This window comes from Delphinapterus leucas, chromosome 2 (genome assembly GCF_059928025.1).
Source record: "Delphinapterus leucas isolate spDelLeu-1000000601 "Yukka" chromosome 2, BTC_Dleu_Yukka2, whole genome shotgun sequence".
NCBI classification, from domain to species: Eukaryota; Metazoa; Chordata; class Mammalia; order Artiodactyla; family Monodontidae; genus Delphinapterus; species Delphinapterus leucas.
The window spans coordinates 38,032,944-38,053,752 of NC_143130.1; the positions used below are offsets into that span (position 1 = coordinate 38,032,944).

The 20,809-nt window shown below is 40.3% G+C and overlaps 1 protein-coding gene across 1 annotated transcript; it reads left to right on the forward strand.

The window, feature by feature from the left end:
• Positions 1–75: 75 nt before the first annotated feature.
• On the forward strand, positions 76–20,588 carry SAXO2 (stabilizer of axonemal microtubules 2). The gene is given in 9 exon segments (XM_022554477.3): positions 76–193; positions 2,253–2,297; positions 2,299–2,427; positions 9,256–9,455; positions 16,679–16,763; positions 16,765–16,936; positions 16,938–17,213; positions 17,215–17,535; positions 17,537–20,588. Coding segments are annotated over 9 exon segments (1,392 nt in total). The 5' UTR covers positions 76–155; the 3' UTR covers positions 17,663–20,588.
• Positions 20,589–20,809: the final 221 nt, after the last annotated feature.

Genomic DNA, 20,809 nt, shown 5'->3' on the forward strand with positions numbered 1-20,809 from the left:
GACCTTTAACCCGCCTGCGTCTCTGGCGCCGCCGGAAGCAGGCGGAGCATCCGTTAGCCGCGCCCCGCCGGTTACCTGGACTGAGCCCGGCGAGGTGGAGTTGTAGAAGCTGCGGCTGCGGAGAAGCTGTGGAGCTGGTCCCGCGAGCCGGGAGCATGAGGACCTGGTGTCTGTGTCAGATTTGTACCTGCGGGTAAGAAACGGCCGGTGTGGCGGCCGCCGGGGCTTGGAAGCGAGCTGGGGTCTCGGGGAACGGAGCCCTCAGAGTGGCCGCCCCGCCAAGGTGGAGGACGCGGGCCCAGCGACGTCCCACTTATCCCCGAGTCCGCAGATGCTCGCTGTTCACCCGCCAGCTACCGCGGGTTAAGCAGTTCTGCTTTGTCGGCTCCTATCCACGGGCGCAAACTGAAATGCTATGGCGCCAGGGGGATGATATACGCCTGTGTAGCAGCGGCTGGATGTCAGGCTGCCAAGTGTGGAGACCTGATCCGACGGGGAGAGTGTATGCCCACAAAATTTTTTTTTTAAATTTATTTATTTTGGCTGTGTTGGGTCTTCGTTACTGTGCGAGGGCTTTCTCTATTTGCGGCAAGCGGGGGCCACTCTTCATCGCGGTGCGCGGGCCTCTCGCTATCGCGGCCTCTGTTGTTGCTGAGCACGGGCTCCAGACGCGCAGGCTCAGTAGTTGTGCCTCACGGGCCTAGTTGCTCCGCGGCATGTGGGATCTTCCCAGACCACGGCTCGAACCCGTGCCCCCTGCATTGGCAGGCAGATTCTCAACCACTGCGCCACCAGGGAAGCCCCTATGCCCACAAAATTTAAAATAAATAAATAAAAGGAAACGGAAGGAGAGTAGAACGGTGTGCAAGTCTATGAGTTTTCGACCTGTGTTAGGCTTTCTTCTGTTCCTAGCTTTCCATTCCCGCCTAACCATATTCCCGTTCCCAGTCCCATCCAGACTGCTTTCCTTTGGGATCTGACGGACTGGAAAGGTAGTAGGTAGTCTCCTGAAACCCAGAATTGGTCAGTGAGTCCTGCCTAAGCTGTAAGCAGTCATCTCCTTCCTCAGCTTCCTTGCTGACCCAGGGATTAGACGACTATTTGCTAAATAAATATTATGAATATGTCAATCCTGTCGTACTGTAATCCCCTCCAAAGGAAAAACACTTCACATGGTGATGGAAAGCAGTTTCCCCGTAGTTTCATGGTAAATGTTTTTAATTACTAATCGGATGTAGATTAGAAGATAAGTCAGCCTTTGAGGATTTGATTCATATCTGAAAACCCTGACGGGCAAAAAAATTGATTAATTTTTTTTCTAATCTTTAAATTAATTTCTATCCAACCTAAGTTCCTTTCCCATCCAGCTGTCAGGAAATTTCAGTCTTCATTATGTTGGAGGCTTCCTTTTTCCCAAGCAGTAAAATGGTCCAGGGAGCAGAGGCATTGCCAATGCAAGAGGAGTCTTCTCTGGGCTTTAAACATTGGTAATGCTTCCCACTGAAATGTCTCTTGCTGGAGTTCACATAATCCCTTCAAGAGTGGTGCCACCGCTGCTTTGAAGTTTATGTTTGAGGTTCAAGAATCTTGGCAAAGCTGGGAGCCATTGTTGTAGGGTTCCACCTAGCCAACTCTTGATATCCGGCCACCTCCTGGATCACTGATAGAATGGGGCAAAGATGCTCGCTCTTCTATGAACTCCTTCCCCCTCATCTTCTACCTCCTTCCTCTCTCTGGGGAATCGTCCCCTCTTCCCTCTTTTGCAGTCCAGGACCATCTGTTTCCTCTTAGGACCTCATTTCCAGCAGGACATCTGATTTCATCTCTTCATGAATTGTGTTTAAAAAGACAGGAGAACATGTTGACTTCAGGCAGCTTATATCCTCGGCCCTTCCAAAAGTCCTGCAAGGAGGAAATGTCAGGGTCCTGACTACCTGCTTGAAATAAAGGAGGGGGAAAAAACAAGGAGAACAAACTCATTAATATTTCAATACATTGCCTCTCTTTAGGAGGATCAAGATTGTCAAAGAGACCACTTCAGGGAAATTTTGACCTGCATCTGCTACTTTTTCATCTTGCTGTTTGAATCTTTTTTTTTTTTCATACTATGTAACTAAATCTTTTCAAATGTCTATTTCTTTCACTATATCAGTCAAAACAACCATCTATCTCAGAACATCGTTTTCTCTGCAATGTGTATATACAATTGCTCATGTGAGTTAAACTATGATAAGTTATTTATGTTTGCATAGGCGACATCATTGCCCACATGGAACCACAAGGATTTATGAAAATTCTGACTTGTCCCACAGCTGAATATTTGGAAAACTATCCTATGTATGGCAGTGTTCTTCCACCTCAGAGTCTGAAGCCCAAGGAAGAATTTCCAGCATATCGTTGTAAAATGGAAGGAATAACAACATTTAAGTAAGTATCAAGAAACTGTTTGCTTTACCTATTTTTCTCCCCACTCTTCTGGGTTTTTTTGTTTTTTGAATTTTTGAATTTTATTTTATATTTTTTATACAGAAGGTTCTTATTAGTTATCCATTTTATACATATGAGTGTGTATATGTCAATCCCAGTCCCACTCTTCTGGTTTTAATAAGGTGTTTTTGTTTTAAACTCTTTAAACTATTTAGTTGATTTAAGTTGAACCAGTTGACTAGTTGAGTCACAACTTGAGGAAAACAGAAAGATGAGAATTAAGTTAAATGAGAAAAATGAGAAGGAAAGGGGATATATAAAAAGTTCTATTGATTGTTTTTGTTAACCTCCTAAAATCTCTTGAGTTTATCTGTTTTCCATTGTGACCAGAACCTAGAGGAATGCAGCAGCTTCCTAATGGTTATGTTTGTATCTACTCTAGCTTTTGCATCTCTGATCTGTTTTCTAACTTTAGCCAAGATGACCTTTTTATGTACTGTTTATTTTTTATTTTATTTTTTTATTGAAGTATAGTTGATTTGCAATGCTGTGCCAATCTCCGCTGTACAGCAAAGTGACTCTGTTATACACATACAGACATTCTTTTTTTATATTCTTTTCCATTATGGTTTATTGACAGGATATTGACTATAGTTCCTCATGCTATACAGTAGGACTTTGTTGTTTATCCATACTATATATAATAGTTTACATCTGTTGGGACTTATTGACAGGATATTGACTATAGTTCCTCATGCTATACAGTAGGACTTTGTTGTTTATCCATACTATATATAATAGTTTACATCTGTTGGGACTTCTCTGGTGGTCCAGTGGGTGGGACTCTGTGCTCCCAAGGCAGGGGAGCATTCCTTGTCGGAGAACTAGATCCTGGGGAACTGGATCCCACGTGGATGCCACAGCTCAGTGTTCACATGCCGCAGCTGGGAAGCCTGCATGCCACAACTGGAGATCCCGCATGCTGCAGCTAAGACCTGGTGCAGCCAAAATAAATTAAAAAAAAAAAAAAGAAAAAGAAAAAAAAGTTAACATCTGCTGATCCCAAACTCCCAGTCCATCCCTCCCCATCCCCCACCCCCCTTGGCAACCACAAGTCTGTTCTCTATGTCTGTCAATCTGTTTCTGTTCTGTAGATAGGTTCATTTGTGCCATATTTTAGATTCCACATATAAGTGATACCACTAGTATTTGTCTTTCTCTTTCTGAGTTATTTCACCTAGTATGATAATCTCTAGTTGCATCCATATTGCTGCAAATGGCATTATTTTGATCTTTTTTATGGCTGAGTAGTATTCCATTGTATATATGTACCACATCTTCTTTATCCATTCATCTGTCGATGGACATTTAGGTTGGTTCCATGTTTTGGCTATTGTGAATAGTGCTGCTGTGAACATAGGGGTGCATGTATCTTTCTGAATTAGAGTTTTGTCTGGATATATGCCCAGGAGTGGGATTGCTGGATCATATGGTAATTCAATTTTTAGTTTTCTGAGGAACTACCACACTGTTTTCCATAGTGGCTGCACCAGCTTACATTCCCACCAACAGTGCAGGAGGCTTCCCTTTTCTGCACACCCTCTCCAGCATTTTTTATTCATAGACTTCTTAATTGTGGCCATTCTGACTGGTGTGAGGTGGTACCTCATTGTAGTTTTGATTTGCATTTCTCTAAATACTTAGCGATGTTGAATAAGATGACCTTTTTAAAATGCAGATCTAATCGTGTCACCTCCCTGCTAAAACTGCTGTTATATTTTCCCATTATATTTAATGTATACCAAAATCCCTTCATTGTTTGCTCCCTGCTTTCTTCTCTGATTTATTTTCACTGTAATGCCCTTTGCACTCTTACGGTTACATCTCATAGGACATGTTTCATTTCTTGGAAGTACCAGGCTTCTCTTGTCACAGAGCCTTCCAAGATACTATGTTACCTGCGTGGAATTTTTCCTGCCTCTTTACCCTAATTAATGCCTATTCAACCTATACCTCTTAACTCAGTTATCACTCTGAAAAGCCTTCACTGACACTCATCCAGTTTCCAGGCTAGGTAAAAGTCCCCTATGTAAGTTCTCAAAGCATCTGCCTATTATTTATCATTAGATTAGTTTCAGTGTTCCATGAAAGCAGGAACTATGTCTGTTCTTATCTCAGCATTCTATTTCCAGAAACCTGTTACAATGCCTACTAGCTCATAGTAGGCACTCACTATTTACTCAGTGTGTGAAAGACAAAAAAGTCCATTTAAGCCTAAACTTTTCATTTGGACTCAGCTTTTTTGATCTTTGTCAGTTCAATGGGTTCTTTTCTCTATTTTCTCAATGTGTACACTGTATTCAAGGTACAGTCTTAGGCATTAAGTATAAAATTATCAATAAAGAGAGGTTCTTGCTTTCCAGGAACTCATACATCAGCCTTCTATAATTTAGGGTTTTTGAAATGCTCTGTAACAACTTTAATTTTTAGTGCTATCCATTTTCTTTTCATTTCAGATAGAGTTTATTTTACTTATCTAGCAAAGGTGGAGACCTTCAAACTTTTACTGCAGTACTTATACCTTTAACATTTCAGACAACCCTTGCAGTGCTTTGGTGATTCCAGTTACTTCCCTCATACTTTGGTGTGATTTGGAATCATCTAGAAAGGTTAAAATTGCAGATTCCAGAGCTCCACCTAAAATAGTCAGTAGACAATGAAGTGGATCCCAGGAGTATGCTTTTTTTTTTTTTTTTTTTTTTTTTTGCGGTACGCATGCTTCTCACTGTTGTGGCCTCTCCTGTTGCGGAGCACAGGCTCTGGACGTGCAGGCTCAGTGGCCATGGCTCACGGGCCCAGCCGCTCCGCGGCATGTGGGATCTTCCCGGACCGGGGCACGAACCCATGTCCCCTGCATTGGCAGGCGGACTCAACCACTGCGCCACCAGGGAAGCCCAGGAATATGCATTTTTAACCTGCATTGCTGGTGATTCTGTTGCTACAGACACAATGCAATGGGCAGGTATTGGACTGTTCACTGGGAATGACAGGGAACAGAAAGAAGGGCTTTCCCACCATGTTTATAGTCTTGTGGGAATGATAGTCCCAAAACAAAAATCAGGTAAACAAGATAACTACACATTATAGTAAATGAGATGAAGGAATTGAGCAATTGGTTGAGACAGAGCAAATGGGAATGGTTGCTCTTTTCTCTTCACCTTTATTCCTTTTTTTTTTTTTTTTTTTTGCGGTACGTGGGCCTCTCACTGTTGTGGCCTCTCCCGTTGCGGAGCACAGGCTCCAGATGCGCAGACTCAGCGGCCATGGCTCACGAACCTATCTGCTCCATGGCATGTGGGATCTTCGCGGACCGGGGCACGAACCCGTGTCCCCTGCATCGGCAGGCAGACTCTCAACCACTGCGCCACCAGGGAAGCTCCTATTCCTTTCTTTCTTGATGCCTTAATGATTCATAACGGAAATTTGAAATAAATTTCACACTATTCATATTTATTGAATAAAGATTTTGCATTTAACCAACTCGAAGTGTTAAAACCAGGAAAGTTTAACCTGCCACATCTTTCTTTAAAAGGCAATTGCTTTTCAATTCTGGGCTTTCTCAGTTGCCTTGTTCAAGTAGCCTGTAATAGTAAACAAATAAAATAAAATAAAAAAAGAAATGTCCCAACTCCCAAAAGGTTCAAATATGCCAACAAAAGTAAAACTTCCATTTCTTAAATCATCATCTTTCCACTTACTAAAACATTAGACCTTTTCTTCATAGTTTGACTAGGGAACTAGCAGTATTTCCAAGAGCCATATCTGAGGGGTTTGGAACTCTTGCTTGACTCCCTCATGGTGACCATGTTGACTAGGCAGTAGAAAGCAGCTGATTCATCTGTACAAACAAAGAATCATGTGTCATTCTGTTCTATACTTTTCTATAATATAGGAAGAGACTGTGTAAAGAGCAGATGTCTGGACTTGTACCGGACTTTTGATCCTTTATAGCATTACAGCTGTAGCACAGTAGATGATTGCCAGAGTTGGCAGGAAGTCTGCCCTGAAAGTATGATTCCAGACATGTCAAATGTTTTAGGATATATCAGATGAATAAGAGTGCATTTACCCTTTACTACTTCTCCATAGAAAGTTGCTTTGGGTTTGGAGGTAAACTTTCTAACTCTTAACTAATCTTACTAGAGAAACTAAGACTTCTAAGCTTTCTCTGTCCTCTCTACTTCCTGATTGCATTTTAGCCTATTCCTCTCTAGCTGGTATTTGGGAAGAGCAAAGAACAACTCAGATGTCTTGAGAAGCAGAGGTATGGGATTTCTACTATTATTTATCCACTAAATATTTCATAAGCATTCGTTAAGTGTCAGGTGCTATGCTAGGCACCTGGGATACAGTGGTGAGCAAAACAGTCATGATCTCTGTGCTCACAGATGTTGCAGTCTCGTGAAGGTGGCAGTCAAAAACATCACTCAAAATAAGTATAAAATTGCAACAGTGATCAAATCTATGAAGGATAGGCGCAAGGTAACTTCGGATCCAGAATAAGAAGCTTGACTTTATCAGGGAAATGAGAAAAATGAGCTAAAATCTGAAGGCTGTAAAGCAATTAACTGGATTAAGACTGTAAGAAAGTGCCTTCCAAGGAGAGAGCAGCATGTAGCAGGAAGGAGCATGGAAAGAAGGAAATTGTCAGAGAAGGCCAGCAGGAGCAGAGGAAGCAAGAGGAAGCACGGTGTGATTTGAAGCTAGTGAAAGAGGCCATGTTCAGTTTTTTCTGTATCCTTAGAGCAATAAGAAGCTATTGAAGGTTTCTTTTCTTTCTTGTTTTTTGTTTGTATGTTTGTTTGTTGAGGGGGGTACGAAAGAGAGTTGAGAAAGAGGCTAGGGAGATGAGGACAAGAATGACCTGATCAAATTTTGTGTGAAAGGATTACTTTGGGTGCAATGTAAGAAAAGATTGGAGAGAGAACTAGTAAGTGAGTTTAGGAAGGTATTGAATTGATTTGAATGAGCTATTATGAAAGCTTGGAATGGTGATGAGAGAGAGAAAAGCGGATTTAAGAGATATTTAAGAGGGAAAATTGACAGGAGTTGATGATGAACAAAATATAGGAGGGAGGTGAGGCATGAAGGGTTAGTCCTAGGTTTCTGAGTACAGCTGAAGAGATGGTGATGCCAGTCAGTAAAATAGGGAACAAGCCAATAGGCCCAGATTTGTTGGGGGAAAATAGTTTGATTAGGGGTATACTAAGTTTTGAGGTACCATTGAATATCCAACAGGCCACTGTAAAAACTGGTACGGAGCTAAGAGGAGGTCTGAGTGGAGATGTACGTGTGAGAGGTGTTTCCATATAGTTAGTAATTGCAGCTGTGGGAGTAGAGGCGTTGTCCTCAGGAGGGAACGTTGGGTGAGAAGAGGAGAGTGGGTAGCCCCAGTGTCGAGGAACTGCCCAACTTCATGACTGACTATAGGAGGGCGAAGCTGCGTAGGAGACCAAGAAGAAATAATGAGGAAGGCAGGGAGAGAGAATTTCTCAGAAATAGAGGGAGTGGGCAATAATGTCAATTAGGACTTGAGAGGTTAAGTAAGATGAGGACTAAAAAGGTCTGGTGGATTTAATCACATAGAAGTCATGGTGCACCTTCAAGCTGTGTTAGAGAAGTGACAGTGCTGGAAACCAGGTTGAAGTGGGTTGATGGGGGTGAGGAAATGGAGTTAACAAGTCTAAGAGGTTATATCGTGACTAGAGAAGGGATTCAGTGAGTTTTGGTTTTTGGAGCTTATGGACATATACAGAAAATATTGATTAATACAAGTTGGTTTAAATAAATGATACAATGAGTGAAACAGTCCATAGTGTCCCAAAGCAAAAAAGCAATTTTGAAGACTTTTAGTAATTTGTAGAGCTAACATACCATCCTTACTGTGCACTAAACACTCATGTGTATGCTGCACATGCATGCATGTGTCAGTCCTTCAAACAACCCTATGAGGTAGATGGTATTATTGTCCTATTTTATATCTAAGGAAACTGGAGCATAGACAGGGTAAGTTACCCCACATCATAAATCTGGTGAATGACAGAGCCAGGATTTGGACCCAGGTAGTCTGATCAGTCTGAGTCTGTGGTCTCACCACCCCACCAGACAACCTCAGTGTCTGCAGTACTACCTCTGCCACATAATGTTATATAATGCCCAGGGTGGCTAGGGTACCATATGACTCCTATCCCTGGCAAGGGCTTCTGGGGATCTGAAGATGGATAAGACCCACATCAACACTATGAACATGATTTATGTCTAAAGGCCAGAGTTTATACATAAATTATTTCTTTAATTGATTACTTAATGATGAGCAGAAAGACAACATGACTTCAAGAAGAGAGCATGCCCAAATAGTTTATTAGAGTCTTTAATAGGATGAATAAGGATTTTGACAAAATGGACCCAGGCGATATAGTTAAAATTGTTTTCAGATTCATTAAATCTTTAACCTAAGATTTCCTTCCAGGTTAGGAAAAAATTCAATTATTTGAAGATTTTATTTATGTAAGATCCAATTAACTGAGGATCCATTGTAAAGCTGTTTTGAAAACTAGGATTTTTGACATTTATTTTTCTTATATGTAGTCACTGGATAGGACATAAAGGAATTCAGTAATCTCTTTCAGGTAGCTTATCAACCATCACCATTTTAATATCTTCTTAGACTTTTCAAGTAAAAAAAAGTCTGGAAAATTTTAATACTGCATTGAAATACTTAGAAATAAAAGAACCTGTGAAGCTATGTTTCAAATTTATATATTTCAGGTCGGATTCTCATCCTTATGAAATAGTCAAACAGCCTCGCCATGCACCAGAAGAATATAAACCAAAGCAGGGGGAGATTGATCTTGGTACTACCTACAAATGGCATCTTAATTCTTGTAGAGTGCAGCGTGTGGCAATAGCTCGGCCTTTGGAGAGACAAGTTAAAAAAGGGAAGTTGGATACTGTCCCAGCCTATAAAGGTAACTTGCCATTTCAAAAATTAAAGAGCCATAAAGCAAAAACTTACTTCCAGCTTTGAGATCTAACATCAAATCATGATTTTGGTGCATTGCCAAACTTAAGTCTCCATGGCTTAGGAAAAACTTTTTTCTCTGTTGTCTAAATAGTATTGTATAGTGAGAAAAAAACAGACTATTTGCTTGATGGAGAGTTAAGAGACCTGGATTCCTGTCCAAATTCAGCCACTTAATTAGTTTTCTCTATCTCAAACCATGAAAACAAAGGATACCACTGAACAAGCATTATGTCATATTTGTCACATTATGCTACTTGTAGTCGGCACTGTTCCTTTCCTTCCCTCCCAGAATGAGTTGAAACTTTACTGAGCATACTAGAGCCTTTGAGAAAGTCAAATAAAGAGCAACCCTCTTCTCCATTCAAGTTCTGAACCAACCGATAAAGCAAAAGAGTTAGCAGGTAGAGAACCAAAATACTCCCTTTATACTGATAAAGGCTGGAATAGAGGATGAAGCTTGCATCTGTTAGCAGATGGTCCCTGATACTGAACCTCAGAATACAATAGGCTTGTCCACCCAGTGAGACAGTGTTGGAGCACCACATAGGCAACCTGCTCCTCCGAGACTTCCAGCATGGAATACCTTCTGCCTCCTGGCAACTGACTTGGAAGAGTAAGGACTGTACAACGTACGACCAGTTTCTTTCCAAAAATCAATCTGATTATATAATAGTCTGTTGCTTTTTGGCAGGGAGTAGGGTCCTTTATTTTTAAACAATAGGCTATCTTGTTCATATTTTTTCTGTATTTTTTTTGTTAATAATGTAATTGCATATTTAGGCTTAAAGCCTTTTCACTAGTTATGTGAAATAACTGAATGGGTATGTCCTAATATAAAGCCCTTTTGTACGAGTGATGCCATCCACAATAAAAGTAATGATTTATACTTTAAACCAGTAATAACTGAATACATACTTTTTCTTTAAATGTCACTCTTACCAGTTTAATGGGTAACTAAAGTATATGGTATCAGTATGCTGTGATCTATATGTCAGCCCAGGAGGGAGATCTATACAAAGGACACATTTTTAAGACAATGCATGTGGTGAACAAATATATTGTTATAATCTAATATAGCATATAGTAATTGCTAAGATATATGTTTATTGGTATGCAGAGGAGATAGTGTATTGTGTAATAATTTGACATAAAAGATAATTGGTGAAATGTCTGTACTAGGTCTTTTAAACAACCGTAGTAAGATTTTCTTTTCTTTTTTGCCCCACAAAGTCTATTTAAAAATACAACAATATTGATATTCCTTGATGCTGTGACTATTTACGTATGACACACACACACATACACACCAACCCTAGTTCTGGCTTCTCATTACCTGGGTTTCCTATAGATTCCTGTACTTCCACTCCCGTAATCCAATGTTGAGGATTCCTGGGTTCCTTCTGGCCTTCTCTCTCCTCATCTTCCCTAGTGAGGAAAAGTGATCCTTGTATTTCCAGGTTATCAGGCATGAGACAACAAATACTAAGGGCCAAGGGAATAATTCGTCGTTCTGCGTGATGATTGTACTGCAGGTTTTGTAGATACCTACTGAAGGACAGGTCTGTAGCTGAAGAGAAATCACAATGGGAAGAGACTGTCACTGTCACCAAAGAATTAGAGAACAGAGCAAAGGCAGAAATGGGATATGATTAAAAACAAAAACGAAAAACTCTACAAGATGGTGAGAAGGGTGACATCTAGATTCTGGAGATGTGGTTCTGTGAAACTGGTGGCTCTTAGACAGAAACATACCTACCCCTAGCAGCCTTGCTTTAGAAATTCATTCAGATTAAAATGTAGATAATGAAAATAGGTCAGTATTTGATTTGATACTTTTTAGGGATTACTCTTCTGTGTGCAGGGCACTATAAGGAATAGAGATCTGAATTGAGCATGGTTGTTGACATTTAGAAACTTTACAGTTGAGATGAGAAAAAAGAGCAATAATAGCCTGAAGAATTAAATAGTCATCCGAGAAATAAAAATATGAGATATCACAAGAAGGGGTGAATAATTCACTAGAAAATTAATGGAACAATTAGGGCTTCAAACACTTAGACTAAGCAAGATATCACTCCAGGCTAGTCTGGGAATGCATCACAGACTAGTAAGTATTGATACATAGAAAGAGGAGGGATATCCTAAAAGCTAGGATGAGATAAGCAAAAAAGTCATAAAGCCAGAAAAATAAGAGGGTTGTTCAGTGAACATGGTGGGAACCAGAGAATTTCAGGATCTGAGAGATTGGTGTATAGTTCCAAGAATGTAGGTTGAGATCAGATTGTGAAGTCTTGGTTGTCAGACTGAGGAACTTAACATTTTTCTGGTAGCCACTAACATTTCTGAGTTCTGCTACCAGATAGGATATAGCAGATGGCAGAGAGCCATTACTTCCACTGAAACAGTTTAAAAAAATACATAAATTTTTAAAAACCTTTTTTAAATAGAAGCAAAGAACTAAAATTACAGAGACAGGGGAGCCCTTCCTAGATGAGCTGAGATGGCCAACTGTGTACTTCTCTGGGAGCATTTGTCAAGTCTAGGCCAAGGCTGAAGATTAGGGTAGCATCAGCAGCGAGACCCTCCTAGGGGAAGGAGCAACTGACATGTAGGCCAGTGTGACCAACTGGAATCTGTAAATACCCCTGATGTGTGACTGGTTTTCCTTGTGGGATGTCTGCTGAGTGATTAGGGGGCATGGTGGGCTAGAGGACTAGGCTAGAAAGAGCCCACAGAAATATCCCACAGTCTCACTTGGGAGCAGGTGCTTAGGGGAGAAAGTCCCACTAAAATGAAGGCTCAACCACAAACACATCACAGGTCTTGTCCTTGAGAAACTTGTAACTAGAGGAAGACTATGTCTAACTGAAGGTGCCGCTGAATGCCAGCCGCGCTCAGTTCCTGACTGGATCAAGGTGACCTGCCCCATATCCTACCTGCGTAACATAGGAAAGAGCAAGCTGTCTTCTGTTGAAAATAACATCGATTTTAGTTTCTATGGTTTTCTTATACATGACATCCAGCACAGAGTAAAACATTATGAGAACTATGAAGAATCAGGAAATATTTAAAAAGGTGATGGTCAAGAAATTTCCAAAATTGATGAAGGAATCAGGCTCCAGATTCAAGAAGCTCAACCAACCCCAGAATAAACACAAAGCCACGTCTGGCAACTGTCGTCAAACTTCTGAAAACCAAGTAAAGATAAATTCTTAAATTATAAATTCTAAAGATAAATTCAGTTAAAGAAAGCCCACGCGCAGCAAAGACCCAACGCAGCCAAAACTAAAATAAATAACTAAATTTATTGAAAAAAAAAAAAGATTGAGCCTGGACCTGGACAACAGAGGAACACCCCCTCCACACACACACCCACCAGATCACCGAGCACTGAATAACAAGCAACAACAGTGTACCGTTGGAGAGAAGCAAGGTCACAGAGAGACATTCTGTGAGGTGCAGGTGCAAAGAGAATGCCTAAAGCTGAGGATGGCGCAGAAATTAAGAAAACCAGCCCCCCCTCCCCCCGCTCCAAAGCACAAGATAATGCCAAAGGAATTTAAAGCTGATGGTACGCTGAAGGTAAGCCTAGCAACAACAAAGCCAAATCTAGCTCAGCTACTGATTGAGCTGACTTAACCCCCTTCACTAAAGCCCTGGCAAATGAAGATGTATATCCATTTCTGGACATAAATACTATTTATCCCAGTCTCTATTGTGCTACACACAATATCCAGCTTTCAAATACAAATTATAAATTGCACAAAAATAACATTTTATGGAAACACAGCAATGCCATTCATTTACATATTATCTATGGCTGCTTTCATGCTACAGTGTCAGAACTGAGTGGTTGCAGCACAGACCATATGGCCTACAAAGCCCTGAATATTTATTTAATGAAAATGAAAAAATATGATATTAAAATGTGTGGAATGTATCTAAAGCAATGCTTAGAGGGAAATTTATAGCATGAAATGTTTGTATTAGAAAAGAAGACAGTCTTAAATTAACAGCTTAAGGGTCCATCTTATGAAACTAGAAAAATGAGCAAATTAAGCCCAAAGCAAAGTAGATGGAAAGAAATAATGAAGAGCAGCAATCAATGAATCTGTAAACAGAAAAACAATGAGAAAATCGATGAAACCAAAAGCTGAATCTGTTAAAAGATAGTAAAGTTGAATAACCCTAACCACACTGACCAAGGAAAAAAAAAAAAAAAAGACGCTAACTACATATATCAAGAATGAAAATAAGGATCTCACTATAGACTCTGTAGAACCTTATTTTACATTATTGTTTCTTCTATTTCCTTATTCTTTTCTTTGATGATTTCATCAGGTTGCTATTCATTCCATGTTTGCCTCAAGAAGGCAAAAATTAAAATTTAGGAAGTAAAATTGACAGGATTGGAAAATGACTTGAAACAGGGAGAAGGGAGTGAGGGAGAGAAGATTAGCTGGGTGAAACCTTTACCTGAGATACCAAATTCAAAATAGTGTTTTCTTGTTGATGTGTTATTTGTGGGGAATACGAGTCTGAGCAAGATGGTGAATTCAGTTGGGGCATACTAAACTTCAGTTTACCTCTTGTACATCTGTATAGAGGTGTCTAGTAGGAAGATAGATATGTTGGTTTGGATTTGAAGGGAGGTCTGGAGTGGAGATTCAAGTTTGGGAGTCATCAGCTTATAGGTAGGGGTAAAACTGTAAGGCTCGTTTGATGATCTGTAGATTGAGAAAGAAAGGATAGAGCCCTCTGACTTTATAAAAATTGGCCCCAATTCCTTAGTGCCGTAAGACAACACAGGGAACAGAGTCCCAACTACTAAAAGAACTCACATATGCAGCTGAGGACCTTTGTCCTCAAAGAAGAACCTAGAACAGCTCGCTATATAAGGATGGAGATGGAGCTCCGCATAGAAATGTTCATGGTGAGCAAACACATGCAAGCACCTCATGGACTTAAAACTGTTCAGGAGAAAGCAAGCTTCCTGTCTAGATAAAATCTAGAAAGTAAAAGAATGAGCTGAGGCAACTGGATTGCCCTTATCTAACAAGGGTAATACTGTAGCTGCCAAATGAGCAGACTGCATTGTTAGATGTGGATGGCATTATATTTTCTTTCCATAAGTGTCATAAGATACTAAGAATAGATGATGTTAATAAAGACTGATGTTTTAAGGCATTGCTATAGAATGTTATTAATAAATATTCTAGAGCAAATAATAAATTTTCTAGGCATATGAGCATAGGAATATTTATGAGAGGCAAATCAATTTCTGCAGTTATCTGAAATTGATATTCTTGCTGACACATGCTGTCAAACCTTGTCTCTCAGTGTCCAAATTCTTGCTTCCTTTTTGAAAACCAAAGTTGTTTGTTAAGGGAGAAATATTCTCTTTTTCTCTCATGAAATTAACATCGTTTTCTTGTAGACATTTTGGCAACAAAGGCTCTCCCTGTATGTTTATAAGGAACCATACGTCTTCAATAACATCCTATGGTTTCCTTTTAGTTACTGAAAAATAGTGCTATAATTTTATACTTTAGATGGCAAACAACAGAGATGCCTTCTTGGTGCCTCAAGAAAAAGTGAGTTTATGGTAAAGCTCTATGTGAACTGGAAACGGAAAGCTATCAGGTACAGAGGAAGCTTGAGGGAAGAGCTGCTCCCTTCATCTCTGCCATGAGCTACATGGCTTCTCTCACAGCATCTTCACTTCCCTTTACACGTCTTCTCTGACTGCCATTCTACTAACTGGCCTCCTCTGACCATGTATCATCTCTGTTTCCTTACAAGTCTATTGTGAAGTCTTCAACTTACCATAGCTCTCCACTTCTGCTTCATGGCATCCTTTTACATTCTTCTCCCACTTTTATCTGGCTCCGTATTTTCAAATTTAGGTTCACAAGAACGAGAATGTGCTTGACCCAGGTCATCTTTTCTTGCCAAGTTGTTTCTTGCCAGGTCTCTACTACCCTACAGATCGCCTGCTCTTAGGTCAGGTGTCCACTCTCATTCACACATTTGTAGCTTGAGGGTGGTGGGAGTAATCATTTGGTTGAAGACCTGGCAATCTTGGCAGAAATGCCTATGGCTGAGGAATTTGTCTCCTCAAAGGAGGTATCCACATAACAAGCATTTGAGTTTTGGCCTTTCCAATAAACAGTGCATGGACTTTAGCCTAGACGCCAGTTCTTTATCTTGCATATCTTCTGTCTTTTATAAATTAATTTTTGGTATTTAGAAATACATATTTTGGGGTGAAGTCAATTCTGTAGTAGTTCTCAGCTTTCCACCTTTCTTATCTAGAAATGGAAAACCTAAATAACCCTCAGTTGAAATATAAGCACTTCAGTTTTCCATCCATGGTCTAGGTAAGCTGCAAGAAGCAGAATTAAGGTACTTAACACTAAATCCCAGACTCAGCTCTGATATTCATTTCTAAATTCCACGTACAATTTCTAACACTTTAGAAAGCACTCAGTTTTTGCCCCTCACCTCTAGATGACCCTTTATCGTTCAGGAATGCCTTGAAGCCCGTTTTCTCCAGAGGAAAAGTTGAAGCCAGTGATCTTTCTGGGACAGTACCAGATACCCTGTAGCCTGTGTCTTTGCTCAGGGAGTCCTGTAGGCTTCCTAGGGTACAATGGAGTTGAAATTTTCTCTTCTTTGAGGAGTCCCTTCGAAGCAAGGAGTAATACCTACATCATTTTTGCCCACACATCAGGGCCCTTGATTTTATGGTAATCCCTAGATTTCATGTTTTACTTTAGCATTTTGTAAGTTAGAGCAAAAATCCCAACCAGTTCCTGGGAACACAACCATAATCTCCTAAACTCTGTCTTCACCCAAAACACAACCTTCTTGGCTTTCAAAAACTATCAACAATCAGGCTCAGATGTTCCATTCCCTGATGTAATCACAAGAATCTTAAAGTGGGAAGTTACATGTATTAAATTGGAGTATAGGGAAAGGAAAGTGGAAGTGAAGAAAAAAGCGTAAATCTGAGGGGAATCAGTGAAACTTCATACTTGATTGGTGTTCAGATTTCTAAAAGAAATGAAAGGATGGCAATGAGAAAAGTCAGTCATGATTTTTAGAAGGTGGTTGTTTTCTTCAGTATTTATACATGCTATTTTTTTTTGTTTTTTAATTTTCAAGATGATTATAGAGCTTGGGACATTCAGAAAAGTGAACTTTATAAACAAGAACAAAATTACTATCCCCCTACTGTGAAATTTGGAAACAACATTTCAGGATGACTGTGTACCTTGTGAGATAAAGCCTAGGCAAAGCTTTAAACCCAGCCCTGCAGTCAAACGTTCTACAGTCCCCTTTAATGGTGATACAAGTCATCACCTTGATTACGTACCTCATCAGCTAGAATTCAAGTTTGCGAGGCCAAAAGAAGTTTACAAGCCAACCAACCAACCAACCTTTTGAGGATCTCACAACTCACTGATATGACTTCCAGGGGCTTGTTGGTGAAAATGCAAACATCTGCAGACCTCTATACACCAGAGTGTCCCAAAATGCTCAGTTTGAAAGAAGCACTGAATTCCGTGACAGTTTTCAACCATGGGAAATCCCACCACCCGAAGTCAAGAAAGTAAAAGAGTATGTCCCTCCCGCAGGTATCGTGCAATTACACAGCACAAGCCACATCGATTATGTTCCATATGAGGCCAGATGTGTTGTTCCTTCCCATCAGGCCAGCTTCTCGTAGAAAAAATAACAGTCTTCCTTCCCAAGGAAAAAGCACCACGAAGGAAGACTTTCCAGCACGGGAAAGTTGTTGTCAAAGATTTATTAATATTAAGCAGGAGCAGCAGATCCCCAACCTATCTGGAAAATTTGATGGTTTGAGCACTTTCAGATCTCACTATGTGCCACATGAATTGATTCCAACAGAGAGTTGCAAACCTGTAAATGTTCCCTTTAAGAGTTCTATTCCATTTGATGACGTAACCGTGTACTCTCCCAAGTGTGCACCAAAGAAACAGGAAATCTGCCCTGCCTAGTTATCCTTCTCCTCCAGGTTATATCTTTGAACATACAAATTCCCGAGGTCATAAATTCTTCCACACGATCGCTCCCACGGCTGAAGGCCTTCTAATCATCAAATCATGTTTAAAAGGAAGCTAACTAACAGAACGTTGGTTTCCCAAGGGCAAAACCAATTTTCTATGGTAGAAGAAAAAGTTTATGAGAGCTGAAAAAAATCATGTTTTAAATTTTTAAACGAGATTTAGAAAATTTGTTACAGGAAATCAGGATTTTTTTTTAAAAATTTTATTTATTTATTTATTTTTGGCCATGTTGGGTCCTCGTTTCTGTGCATGGGCTTCCTCTAGTTGCGGCAAGCGGAGGCCACTCTTCATCGCGGTATGCGGGCCTCTCACTGTCGCGGCCTCTCCTGTTGAGAAACACCGGCTCCAGACGCGCAGGCTCAGTAGTTGTGGCTCACGGGCCCAGTTGCTCCGCGGCATGTGGGATCTTCCCAGACCAGGGCGCGAACCCTTGTCCCCTACATTGGCAGGCAGACTCTCAACCACTGCGCCCCCAGGGAAGCCCCAGGAAATCAGGATTTTAAAACCCATTTTGTATTAATACTTTAACCAAGTTTGTTCTTTAATATGCATTCTGAGAGTTGCATAATGTACATTCCCATCCGAACTATTTTAATCCAAACATACTTTCTGGTAGCTTGCCTCAATCTACTATCATTTGTACGTGTGTTTATAATTATGGAAATTATAGGGTTATTCATATATGAGTTATTTATAAGTGCCTTAGGACTAACAGAACACCATTGAAAATGATACATGGATTATTTTCATTGAAAATGATGCATGGATTCTTTTTTCAATACAACAGTATTTTTTCCCTTAGATTTCAAGGCATCTGCATAGTGAACCCTGAGTCAAGTTTTGGTTGGCAGTGTCAAGATGGCTACACTGCTCCTCGCTGTGTTCAAATTAGAAAGAGGCATTGTGGTGTGACAAGTAAAGGCTCTGTGGGTTGGGAGTCAAAGCACCTGAGTTCAAGTTCCAATGAAACCAGTTTCTACTTGTGCCATCCTAGGCAAGTGACTCTTGTCTTTGAGCCTCAGTGTCTTCATTTGTCAAAGAATATCTGCTCTTCCTACCTCTCAAAAGTTTTGCTCTGAACATCAGGTCATGTGATACAATATAACGCATAAAGTAAAAGTGCTAACCAAAGGTCAGGGATTGTTACTAAGTTGCTCAATCTCTTTCTGTACCTGTTTCTCTGTTTTCAAATTAGGAGAATTACCTACTCAACACTCACTTTCTGTCCTGTAGCAAGGATTGTAAAATAACGTAATCTGCTTCGAGCTTACAAGTAGTATGATTTCTGAGATGAGACTTGCCCTCTAAAGCTTCACAAGCACCCTAGAAGTTCTTATAGAGAATGGAGAGCTTGGATGGGGCGAATAATGTGGTTCGAATGACAGTACTTCCAAAAAGGAAAAAGCATTTGTGAGAGTAGTTTAAGGAATGACTGACAGCTCTGAAGAAAATTTTCACGGTAACCTCAGGTAATTATGCACCTAATTGCTGCTCCCAGAATCAAGGTGCAGAAGAAGAATCAGGCTTGGTATGGGCACAATTATGTCCTCCTCCTCCTCCAGTGTGAAGACAAATGCCAAGAAGGGAAGGAGGGAAGGAATGGTGCCATTAAGTGAAGTAGAAAGAACAGACTGCAATTATAAATGCTGAGAACTTTCCTAATGAATTAAAATCTTAGTGGGTGTTTTTTCTTTGATCAATGATGCATTATGGGATAATATGATTTATGTTATCTTTTCAGTCTTTGGTAGCTTTAGAACTGTTTCAAAATATATACTTAACTGAGAACAAGTCCGTCATCATTTGGTTAAAATACTTTTCATTATGTGGAAGTAGTTTGTTTTTATTTACTTTCATATTAATTAGAGAAAATTATGTTGAATTGATATATTAGTCATAGTAATAGAGCATCATTAAATGAATTTTCATGAAATCATTTCTGCAACAAATCTTCTCTGGAAAAGAGATCTTGTTAATAAAGTATTTTCCAGGATAAGCTCTACGTAATTCTCACACACACACAGAGTCACACAGCATTTTAACAGCACTGGAAACTAGTAATATTATTATTTAACTATCTGCCAGATTTAGAGTGAGTTTCCACTAAGCCAAACGTGGATAAATCGGATGAAGGAAGCAGGGCATTTGGAGACAAAATTTCCACGCCCACCCCATCCCATCTCCACCCTGTCTCCCTGCATGTCCTTGTTGTGGAGAATGAGACCACAGAATGAGACAGAAAGGCTCTGTAGTTTATAAACCCTGCAGGGACGACAACGCTAAGAGTGCACCCTAATGTAAACCATGGACTTTGGGTGATTACGCTGTGTCAGTGTCAAGTCGCCCATTGTGACACAGGTACCCTCTGGTGCGGGCAATTAATAGTGGCAGGCTGTGCATCTGTGGGGGCAGGAGGTACAGGGTTACTCTCTGACTCTCCATTCAATTTTGTTCTGAACCTAAAACTGCTCTAAAAATCAAAGAATATTAAAAACAAAGACTGCATGGCAGGAAGAAAGGAGGGGAGTGTTCAGCAGTCAGAGGTTGGGAAGCCCGTACCCCAGCCCCTGAATACATCAGATTTACAGACTTCCTTTCATACAAAACTATCTAAGGCCCTCTCTGAGAATTGCTGTGTGAGAGGAGTCTGGTAATATGAAGCGAGGAGGAGACCTCTGAACATTCATCAGAGAAGGGGAAGGTGAACCTTGTCATCATAAGTTAGTAAACTTCAAAAAGGCTGTTTAAAAAGAGTGCTGATAATGTACCTTTCAAAGGGTCACAGTGTCCAATAAAACATGAAGAAACGTCCATTTTATTAAGGCTTTAGCTTTTCTTCTCTCTCCACTCAGTGGTGTTTTACATGGATGGGCAGATTTTCACCCTGTGTCACAGACCTAGGACTTTCACCAATGTCGCCCCTCCCCATCCTCCCCTTCAACAGGGCACACAGTTTGATAGCTGCCAGGGCTATCTCTCCATCATCTCCAATGTCCCCATCAATACTACTTTATTTGTAGCCATTATGGAACTATAATGACAAATGACACAGATTTGGAGCAACTGGAACACTCATATATCGTTAGTGGGAACAGCCACTTTGGAAAACAGTTTTCTAGTTTCTTATAAACATGCACGTACCATATGAGCCAGCAAATCCACTCCTCGGTATTTATCAAAGAAGAATGAAAACTTAGTTTTA